The 12199-nt window shown below is 38.0% G+C and overlaps 1 protein-coding gene across 4 annotated transcripts in view; it reads left to right on the top strand.

Annotated features, from left to right (window-relative positions):
- STXBP5 (syntaxin binding protein 5) overlaps positions 1-12199 on the top strand; it is a 185933-nt gene that overhangs the window by 45252 nt on the left and 128482 nt on the right. For all 4 annotated transcript variants that reach the window (XR_004672215.3, XM_034963050.3, XM_034963051.3 and 1 more), the window contains exon 5: positions 11095-11229. Coding sequence is in view for 3 of the 4 variants with exons in the window: in XM_034963050.3 (XP_034818941.1) it covers positions 11095-11229 (135 nt within the window). In the remaining variant the exon portion in view is untranslated. The remainder of the gene's footprint in view (positions 1-11094; positions 11230-12199) is intronic.

Genomic DNA, 12199 nt, shown 5'->3' on the forward strand with positions numbered 1-12199 from the left:
ACAGAATGCTTAGCAGAATTGTCCCCTACACAACATGTAAGTGATTAACTTGGATATTTAGCTGAAGAGATTTCCAAGGAAAGTGTTGAGGGTGCGAGCCGATTCTTCTTGCTGCTTTATAATAAAATGCAAGAGGAGAGAGAAATTGAGTGAAGAAGTTTTAAAGGAACCAGGACTTGACAATTTGGGGAATTCCTACTGTGATGCAGCTGGCAAGAGAGAGATTGTTTCTAAAAGTGTGGCACAGAGAAAAATGTGAGAGTGCAGCTGTATAATTTTTTACTAAAAACCCGTTAGAGATCAAAAGGTCAGAGCATTCAGTCACACAGAGGGCCCTTTTTAAGAGATTAACAGTGTGCCCCACAGATCTTTTCAAGAAACCAGAGCATCTAGAAAGTTTTTAAAAGTATCATCCCACAGGCATTTCAGCAGGAGCCAAAATGGAGAAAGGGTTATCCGAAAAAAGATTTGTGGGTGTGACTTTTGTCTAATGGAGTAAAACCCAATACAATTTAAGACCTGCAAGTTTCTTGAGAAAATTGCATCAGTAGAACATTGCCAGCTTGGACTGAAAAGGACAGAGAGAGTACAAAATAAAAGGAAGCTGTAGCCAGAAGCAGGCTGATAAAAGAACTCAGCTGCAAATAAGTGGTAACTTACATGAAAAAGGAACAATGATTAAGAGAGTAGAGCTTAGACCCACAGAGAATTAGTCCCTGGTCTTGAATCCTAAGAAAAATCCACCATTTGCCACAACGAATTTCAAGACTGTTATGGACTAATAAACTCCTTTTTACCTTCCACTTTCTCTCAGTTTCAATGGGAATTTCTATACAGTCAGCCTTTCATATCTGTAGGTTGTGTATCCCTGGACTCAACCAACTATGGTTTGAAAATATTTGGGGAAAAATACAAAAAAAAAATAGTATATTTGCATTGCACTTACATTGTATTGGCATTGTAAGTAATCTAGAAATGATTTAAAGTATATGGGAAGATTTGTGTAGGTTATATGCAAATATTATACCATTTTATATGAGGGACTTGAATATCTTTGGATTTTGGTATTCATGGGGCTCCTGGAACCAATCCCCCATGGATACCAAGGGAGAACAGTAACCAGTAACCTATATCCATCCCACCTCTGCATGCTGGGTGTGTTTGGGAGCAGATAATTTTTTTCTTTGGTTACTCTAGGACAGAGAAATTAATAGAAAAATTGTATCCTATTGTTGGATGTATCATGACAGTTCTGCTGTTTTATTGATATCTAATTTATTAATATCAATTTTTATATCTGTTCTTCTCCCTACTTTATTTTTAACTTCTTGTGTTTAAGATCAAAATTCATTTATTTGCTTAAGAATAAATGCTTTAGGAGGATCGCTTGAACCTGGGAGGCGGAGGTTGCAGCAAGCTGAGATCACATCACTGCACTCCAGCATGGGCAACAAGAGTGAAACCTTGTCTCCAAAAAAAAAAAAAAAAGAAGGCCGAATAGAGTAGAAACAGCTCCAATCTGCAGCTCCCAGCAAGATCAACACAGAAGGGAGGTGATTTCTGCATTTCCAACGGAGGTACCCAGCTCATCTCATTGGGATTGGTTAGACAGCGGGTGCAGTCCACAGAGAGTGAGCCGAAGCAGGGTGTGGCGTTGCCTCACCCGGAAGCAGAAAGGGTCGGGAAACTCCCTCCCCTAGCCACGGGAAGCCATGAGGTATGGTGCCACGAGGGACGGTGCATTTCAGCCCAGATACTACGCTTTTCCCACAGTCTTCACAACCCACAGATCAGGAGATTCCTTTGGGTGCCTACGCCACCAGGGCCCTGGGTTTCCAGCACAAAACTGGCCGGCCGTTTGGGCAGATACCGAGCTAGCTACAGGAGTTTTTTTTCATATCGCAGTGGCACCTGGAATGCCAGCAAGACAGAACCGTTCACTCCCCTGGAAAGGGGGCTGAAGCCAGGGAGCCAAGCGGTCTAGCTCAGCAGATCCCACCCCGACAGAGCCCAGCCAGACTGCCTCTCTAGATTTCTCCTCTCTGGGCAGGGCATCTCTGAAAGAAAGGCTGCAGCCCCAGTCAGGGGCTTATAGATGAAACTCCCATCTCCCTGCGACAGAGCACTTGGAGAAAGGGGCGGCTGTGGGCGCAGCTTCAGCAGACTTAAACGTTCCTGCCTGCCGGCTCTGAAGAGAGCAGCAGATCTCCCAGCACAGTGCTCAAGTTCTGCTAAGGGACAGACTGCTTCCTCAAGTGGATCCCTGACCCCCATGTATCCTTACTGGGAGACACCTCGCAGCAGGGGTCGACAGACACCTCATACAGGAGAGCTCCGGCTGGTGGGTGCCCCTTCTGGGATGAAGCATCCAGAGGAAGGAACAGGCAGCAATCTTTGCTGTTCTTCAGCCTCTGCTGGTGATACCCAGGCAAACAGGGTCTGGAGTGGACCTCCAGCAAACTCCAGCAGACCTGCAGCCTGACTGTTAGAAGGAAAACTAACAAACAGAAAGGAATAGCATCAACATCAACAAAAAGGGCATCCACACAGAAACACCATCTTAAGATTACCAACATCAAAGACCAAAGGTAGATAAATCAACAAAGATAAGGAAAAACCAGCACAAAAAGGCTGAAAATTCAAAAACCAAAATGTCTCTTCTCCTCCAAAGGATCACAACTCCTTGCCAGCAAGGGAACAAAACTAGACAGAGAATGAGTTTGACGAATTGACAGAAGTAGGTTTCAGAAGGTGGGTAATAACAAACTTCTCAGAGCTAAAGGAGCGTGTTCTAACCCAATGCAAGGAAGCTAAGAACCTTGAAAAAAGGTTAGAGGAATTGCTAACTAGAATAACCAGTTTAGCGAAGAATATAAATGACCTGATAGAGCTGAAAAGCACAGCTTGAGAACTTGATAAAGCATACACAAGTATCAGTAGCCAAATTGATCAAGCAGAAGAAAGGATATCAGGGATTGAAGATCAACTTAAATAAAGCATGACGACAAGATTAGAGAAAAAAGAATGACAAGGAATGAACAAAGCCTCTAAGAAATGTGGGACTATATGAAAAGACCAAACCTATGTTTGATTGGTGTACCTAAAAGTGATGGGGAGAATGGCACCAAGTGGAAAAACACTCTTCAGGATATTAGCCAGAAGAACTTCCCCAACCTAGCAAGACAAGCCAACATTCAAATTCAGGAAATTCAGAGAACACCATGAAGATACTCCTCGAGAAGTGCAACCCCAAGACACACAATTGTCAGATTCACCAATAACAAGTTCTGAAATTGAGACAGTAATTAATAGCCTACCAACCAAAGAAAGCCCAGGACCAAACAGATTCACAGCCGAATTCCACCAGAGGTACAAAGAGAAGCTAGTACCTTTCCTTCTGCAACTATTCCAAACAATAGAAAAAGAGGGACTCCTCTCTAACTCATTTTATGAGGCCAGCCATCACCCTGATACCACAACCTTTCAGAGACACAACAAAAAAAGAAGTTTTCAAGACAGCATGCCTGATGAAAATTGATGCAAAAATCCTCAATAAAATACTGGCAAACCAAATCCAGCAGCACATCAAAAAGCTTATCCACCATGATCAAATCGGCTTCATCCCTGGGATGCAAGGCTGATTCAACATACGCAAATCAATAAAAGTAATCCATCACATAAACAGAACCTATGAAAAAAACCACGATTATCTCAATAGATGCAGAGAAGGCCTTCAACAAAATTCAACACCCCTTCATGCTAAAAACTCTCAATAAACTAGGTGTCGATGGAACGTATCTCAAAATAATGGCTATTTATGAGAAACACATAGCTAACATCATACCGAATGGGCAAAAGCTGGAAGCATTCCCTTTGAAAACCGGTACAAGACAAGGATGCCCTCTCTCCCCACTCCTGTCCAACATAGTATTGGAAGTTCTGGCCGAGGCAGTCAGGCAAGAGAAAGAAATAAAGGATATTCAGACAGGAAGACAGGAAGTCAAATTGTCTCTGTAGACGACATGATTCTATATTTAGAAAACCCCATCGTCTCAGCCCAAAATCTCCTTAAGCTGATAAGCAACTTCAGCAAAGTTTCAGGATACAAAATCATCGTGCAAAAATCGTAAGCATTCCTAGACAAATAGAGACAGAGAGCCAAATCATAAGTGAACTCCCATTCACCATAGCTACAAAGAGAATAAAATACCTAGGAATACAACTTACAAGGGATGTGAAAGACCTCTTCAAGGAGAACTACAAACCACTCCTCAAGGAAATAAGAGAGGACACAAACAAATGGAAAACATTCCATGCTGACGGATAGGAAGAATCAATATCGTGAAAATGGCCATACTGCCCAAAGTAATTTATAGATTCAGTGCTATCCCCATCGAGCTACCATTGACTTTCTTCACAGAATTAGAAAAAAAACTTTAAATTTTATGTGGAACCAAAAAGCCCGTATAGCCAAGACAATCCTAAGCAAAAAGAACAAAGTTGGAGACATCACGCTACCTGACTTCAAACTATTCTACAAGGCTAGAATAGAACTAAAATAGCATGGTACTGGTACCAAAACAGATACATATACCAATGTAACAGAACAGAGGCCTCAGAAACAACCCACACATCTACAATCATCTGATCTTTGACAAACCTGACAAAAACAAGCAATGGGGAAAGGATTCTCTATTTAATAAATGGTGTTGGGAAAACTGGATAGCCATATGCAGAAAACTGAAACTGGACCCCTTCCTTACACCTTATACAGAAATTAACTCAAGGTGGATTAAAGATTTTAATGTAAGACCTAAAACCATAAAAACCATAAAAGAAAACCTATTCAAAACCATTCAGGACATAGGAATGGGCAAAGACTTCGTGACTAAAACACCAAAAGCAATGGCAACAAAAGCCAAAATTGACAAATGGGATCTAATTACACTGAAGAGCTTCTGCAGAGCAAAAGAAACTGTCATCAGAGTGAACAGGCAGCCTACAGAAGGCGAGAAAATTTTCGCAATCTATCCATCTGGCAAAGGGCTAATATCCAGAATCTACAAAGAACTTAAACAAATTTACAAGAAAAAAACAACCCCATCAAAAAGTGGGCAAACTTCTCAAATGAAGACATTTACACAGCCACTTTATGCAGACACTTCTCAAATGAAGACATTTATGCAGCCAACAAACGTATGAAAAAAAGGTCATCATCACTGGTCATTAGAGAAATGCAAATCAAAACCACAATGAGATATCATCTCACACCAGTTAGAATGGTGATCATTAAAAAGTCAGGAAACAACAGATGCTGGAGAGGATGTGGAGAAATAGGAATGCGTTTACTTTGTTGGTGGGAGTGTAAATTAGTTCAACCATTGTGGAAGACAGTGTGGTGATTCCTCAAGGATCTACAACCAGAAATACCATTTGACCCAGCAATCCCATTACTGGGTATGTACCCAAAGGATTATAAATCATTCGACTATAAAGACACATGCACATGTATGTTTATTGCAGTACTATTCACAATAGTAAAGACGTGGAACCAACCCAAATGCCTATCAATGATAAACTGGATAAAGAAAATGTGGCACATATACACCTGGAATACCATGCAGCCGTAAAAAAGGATGAGATCATGTCCTTTGCAGGGACATGGATGAAGCTGGAAACCATCATTCTCAGCAAACTAACACAGGAACAGAAAACCAAACACCACATTTTCTCACTCATAAGTGGGAGCTGAACAATGAGAACACAGAAGTGAACATCATACGCTGAGGCGTGTCGGAGGGTGAGAGGCTAGGGGAGGGATAGCATTAGGAAAAATACCTAATGTAGATGATGGTTTGATGGGTGCAGAGTCACAAAGTCATGAAGCAATCTCCCATATTTAAGGACCTGTAGTTAGACATTGCTGGGTGGGTAGTCAAGAACAAATAAGGCAAGAAAGATCTACTTCATGAAAGACTTTCTTTGTTCCTTTTCGTTGTTGTTGTTGTTGTTTGTTTGTTTAAGGAGGGAGGGGTGGTGCAGTCATGGCTCACTGCTCAAGCAATTTCCCAGGCTCAAGCAGTCCTCCTGCCTCAGCTCAAGCAATCCTCCTACCTCAGCCTCCTGAGTAGCTGGGACTACAGGCATGAATCTCCAAACCAGGCTATACATTTCTTGTAGAGACAAGTTCTCACTATATTGCCCCGGGCTCATCTTGAACTCCTAAGCTCAAGTGATCCTCCAGCCTTGGCCTCCCACAGTGCTGGAATTACAGGTGTGAGCCACTGTGCCCAGCCATGAAAAGGCCTTCTGTACAATTATAAGAAAGTTAGATTCTCAACCTTTTTTCAACTTTAAATAATTAATCTAGTAACATCATCTTAAGATACATGATAAGCAGGTATTTTTTGGACTATAGACTATCATACAAATTGCAGATTATTTCCTTGCTGTATTTCAATGCAGGAACAGAAACCACTGCAGATATTTTACACATAAGAGGATTTAACACAAGAACCTAGCTGTTTAAAAGAATGTTTGGAAGGGTACAGACTTACTGAGTTTTAGAACGTATTGCCATAGCTTCAATGCAGGGAATAGGAAACAGGGCTGCTTTCATGATTACCACCTCTCACCACATGAAGCTCATGAGCAGACTTGGAACACTGTGTTTGGTCCCCACTGCTGCTGCTCCATAAGTGTCTTCTACTGTTCAGATCTCTGTAAACATCCTTGTCAGCAGAGATAGCAACAGAAAGATAGTCTCTGCCTCACTTCTGCCTACACATTTCAAACACATCCAATTAGTAGAAATGTAATATCATCTAGAACCTTAGCTGAAAGGAGAAGTATGTTTTAGTTTTCCAGTATATGCAGTATAGAAGGACATATAGGAGGAAGTGCAAATCCTGTAATCCCAGCACTTTGGTACTGAGTACCAAGTGACCAAATCCTGCACACTGTGTATCTCTACCCTTTTTTCCCAGATATAGGTACCACAAAATGTCACTGAATATGGTTTCACTAAATATGGTTTAAGAAGCATTATGGTAGAAGGGAGGAAGCTATTAGAGTCTTTCAAGTAGATAATGTGAACTTTCTTGGCTTCGAAAAGAACTCTTCTGGCAGTTTAGAATGGATTTGACGATCAGTGATAATGGTTTAAATTAGGCTCAGGCCGTAAGGATGGAGAGGGAGTACACTGGGAATATCTGATTGTTTTATTAATTACTATAATAGGTTCCCATATTTTGTATGGTTTACTTGCTCATTTAATAAAGACTTACTGAATACTCATTAGGTGTAAGATATTATGATATTTGCTGAGAATATAAATGTGATGACATTTTCTATTATGTCGGGTTAATCTAATGGTTAATTTCAACATTACTTAGGAAGCTGTACATATTCTTCTGTCAAAGAAAATTGGTAATAATAAAATCTTCCAAATTTTGTGCTTGACTACATAATATTTGACAGGCTGCTGTCACAGCTAAATATTATAGCAAATAGGATGTATGTGTTACTCCCTAGTACTTAACATTATACATATCTTAAATTCCTTAAGCAAATACAGAACTGTCGTGTTCCCAGTAACATGATTTGTAAGATATGTTTAAGTCAAGTGCAGTATAGGGATTTAGAATACAAATTGTATTCTACAAGAATCCCCTCAGTATGCCACTAAATACAAGTTGTATTTAGTGGCACACTGAGGGGATTCAACTTCATTATCTGTGTATTTCTGTTACATTGTTGCAATCATTTTCTTTTCTCTTGGTTCAGCTTATCCATTTTAAGGTAACTTTTCAGTCTCAATTTAATATGCTGTTCTTATAATATTAAAATAAATAACCTTATTAGTGTTTCCTAAGTTTTAGTGTTTCTTAGGTGGGTTTCAACTATATATATTATTAAATGTTACTATTTTCAGTATAATTTTATGTTTTACTAATAGACGCCAGCACTACAAAACTTAACTTGGTCTCTTGATATTAGTAAAAGATGTACGTAAAAATATGAGTCATTGTTATTTATTATCATTAATGATCTATATCACCATAAAATTAAAAAATAATCTTTAAGAAAAACAAGTGAAGAGTTGATTTTGATCCAAGGCAGTATTTCAGCTTCATGAAACATACACTGTTTGCATTCCTGAAAAGTTTTGTTGGGGTCTTCTTAACTCTAGAACTATAAGAATTTATTTTCCTATATGTTTTTATAGCTTTATTTTAGTTGAGTTTATTTTATTACTAATAGGTCAATTTTCTATTTCTGCATAGAAGAACAACCCCAAACTTAGAGGCTAAAATAACAGCCATTTTGTTGGCTCATAGTTCTGTTGGGTCGGCAACCTGGGTTGGCTCAGCAGGAGTGCCTTCCCCTGAAGTCACTTACACAACTGTAGTTATGTGGCTGCACGACTAGGTTGGATGATCTAGCTTGCCTTACTCGCATGTCTGGTGGTTGGTTCTGGCTATGGGCCAGGCCAGGGTCTCCAACAGGCTAGTCTGGGCTTCATCACATGGCACTTGGGTTCTGAAAGCATTAAAAAAGAGACCAAGCCCCTCTTCCTTGCAAGTACTTTTCAAACTATGCCTGTGGCACAACTGCTAATAATTCACTGGCCCATGCAAGCCACACGATCAATCCTAGAGTCAGTGTGGGAGGGGAATGTAATCTGAAATCTTCTACGTTTGAAATCTGTTTGTCTCAAAGCTGTTCAGTGCCATTTGTTTCATGACTACTTTTACTAAAAAATGTTAGATTTCTATTGCATGTGACTCAAACATTTCCTTAAAAAAAGATTTCTTGTGGATTACTTTCTTAAAATTATTAAATAACGATACCTTCTGTCTTGTCTGTCTCTCTCTGTGTACAAACATGCACACGCATAACACATAGTTTTTTGTTTTTTGTTTTTTTTGAGACGGATTCTTGCTCTGTTACCCAGGCTGGAGTGCAGTGAGTGGATCTCGGCTCACTGCAAGCTCCGCCTCCCAGGTTCACGCCATTCTCGTGCCTCAGCCTCCTGAGTAGCTGGAACTACAGGTGCCCACCACCTCGCCTGGCTAATCTTTGTATTTTTTAATAGAGACGGGGTTTCACCGTGTTAGCCAGGATGGTCTCGATCTCCTGACCTCGTGATCTGCCTGCCTTGGCCTCCCAAAGTGCTGGGATTACAGGCGTGAGCCACCGCGCCCAGCCCATAACACATAATTTTAAGTGCTCTAACACATTACTCCTTTTAAGTAGTCAATATATTTTTTAATTTATTATTATATAAAATATTTCATATTCTTTAATTATTTTATCATTTAAACCCTCCATAAGATAAGGATTTTAATATCACTGGCATGGTATTGTTTTGTTTGGTTGCAACTGGAAGTTTAGTTTTTTCACTCTTCTGTTCCTACATTTTCAGAGCCATGACAATTTGCCAGTTAAGAAATTCTTGAGTTCATTGTGATTTAAAAAGCATTAAACTTTTCTCTCTTCTCAGTTTACTTAAATGATGATGGTAGTTATAGAGCAGAGTAATTTTTAAGTTTGGTGGTGCTTTGTACAAATACACTCCATTATTTATATATTTTTAAAAAAATATATGACTCATTCTAGAGACCTTATTAAAGTGTTGGTGCCAAACTAGTTAAATGAATGTTTAAGTTTCTTGTTAATGTATTAAATACTAAATATTTTGTTCTTCTCACTTCTGGAAAACATAGTGATGCTTAAAATATCTCAGTCATGTAAGTTAGTTTTATAGTTGACTGAGGAAAAAAAATCTTAGGATGATAGCTAATATTGAGAAAGTGAGCCTTGAGAGTAACAAAGTACTATCAAATCATTTTGTTTATACAGTAGACATGTCTATACTTGGTTAAACTTACATAAATTCTTTAGAAAGAGAACGTTATCATATAAAACACTCAACAGAAATTACAAGTAGATGAAGCTTAAGTAATTATCTAACTGAACATTACCTCTAAGAAAGAATGAGAATGAGTTGCGTGTGTATTTATTTGATAAGTGTTTTCGTCTTGAAAATCTCTGTAATAAAATTGTGTGTTAATGGAAATGCAAAATATTCTGTATGCTTTGCCGAGTGCCTAATGTTAGTATTGACAGGCTGGCAGTCATTATTATCATTTGTGTTATTTTAAGTGCTATTTATTTAAATTATAAAGTCTTTTCTGAGAGACGAAATGGGGGGTTCTGTAGGAAAAAAAAAAGCATTATAGATTTTCACAAGATACCTTTTTTTTTTTAACTAAAAATAAGTGCTATGAAAAGGACAAGAGAAAAAAACAGGACAAGACGGTATTCATTCTTTGCCTTGAAATTAAATGAGCCAGTATGAAAGCTGTCTGCAGTTGTCAGAATGATGAATTTTAGCAAATGCATGTAAATTATTGTAATTTGTTAATGAAGGCCTGCCATATCATCAGAACATAGGAAGAAATAGTTCAAATATATTTCAGAAACATTGTCTAAGGCTGAGTACAGGGGATCTCAGTCCTTCAAAAGGCCCACAAGTTAATGAGAAAGATGGACCTTGACAATCATATAAGGCAAGCCTGATAGAGATACAAAAGTATCACATCAGTTTAAATGCAAGTGGTATTTGAATTGAATCTTTGAAGAGAAGAAAAATATCAAGGAGGTGCATTTTGCCTGGAAGGAGTAGTAACCACAGGTACTGAGATGGATTAATGTGCTTAGTAATGCCTGAGAAACACAGTAGTACTCAGGGGTGATGTAGATGTTGAAATCATAGCTTATGGCCTAAAGGGTAAATGTGTGGTATGCCCAAGGTTACGCAGTTAGTGGAGGACAGCCAGATTTGAAACACATTCTAACTTCAAAATTCATCTTCTATCGTGCCATGCTATCTATTTGCTGTAAGGCCTTATGTTTGATGTATAAGCTGAATTAGCATAATTAAATATTAGTCACAATGAATAGATAAATCTGATGATTATATACCAGTTTTGCTGTTCCTGAATTATATATCATAATCAACCCTCTAATGCAATTAGTAAAATTTGCCATTTTTCAAATTTCTTTTTTGAGTATATTTTTCTCTTGCAGGGTTACATTTTGCCATCTGCCTTTCCAGAGTAAGTGGCTCTATGTGGGCACTGAACGAGGTAATATACATATTGTCAATGTGGAGTCCTTCACACTCTCAGGCTACGTCATTATGTGGAATAAAGCCATTGAACTGTGAGTTTGAACAAATATTTTGTATCTGAAAGCATCAGTTCTATATATAATAATACCGTTACATCATAGCCAATCAGTAAATCTGTATGGAATTAAATATGTGACAGATGTTCTTAATATTAAGTACAGACTTATTAGTTTTTTATGAGTAGTATTTTGACATGGCAATTTGTAAATTTAAATTATGCATATGTATATAGAGATATATGCACATTACGTATGTATATATTTACATTTGTGTACACTGTAACACTAGTTTAAGGAAACAGTCATTCCTACTAATGAAAATCGTATAATTTTTTCTGTTCTTTTATCTTCTAATTATTTTTCTTTCAAATGATGGTCATGACCCACAAATGAGTTGCCACCAATGTTTGGAAAACACTGATTTAAACTACTACTTGTTATGTTTTAATAATCATCAAATATAATGTTTGCTAAAGTTAATATATTATCAAATTAATTTTGTTTGATTTTACTTAATTTTGATAAATTTTTACTTTTTGATAAATTTGATAAATAATGATTGTTTTCATTTACTAATATTAGTAACAAAAACTAGGTTAAACTATAGGGCCCTAAGGATCTTTAGTGCTAACTCTTCACTCTGTCTTAAATTTTTTGTATCTTATCTCTTTCTACAAGTTTTTTCTTACATTTCTGGGACATAAAAATCAAAGTTTAAGGATATCAGCAAGACCCTTTTGAATGTTTCTTTTTGTTTTTAAGCAAATAGTCTTGTATTGTTGCATTCCACGGTATTTACCTCTTTTTGAGATAAGGATAATTCTGTGACGTATCTCTTAAGTCATGTGTTAGTATAGCTGTAATAGTGTATTAATCCTGGTTTTTCTTCTTGTAGCAAGAATATTATTATCATATATCAGTCCTTTGGTAGGGTGGGTTTTCATGGTCTGTTCTTTGAATTGATCATGACATCTACTAGGTAGGCCTAATGCAGGTGTCTGTA

Source organism: Pan paniscus, chromosome 5, assembly GCF_029289425.2.
Source record: "Pan paniscus chromosome 5, NHGRI_mPanPan1-v2.0_pri, whole genome shotgun sequence".
In the NCBI taxonomy this organism is placed as follows: domain Eukaryota; kingdom Metazoa; phylum Chordata; class Mammalia; order Primates; family Hominidae; genus Pan; species Pan paniscus.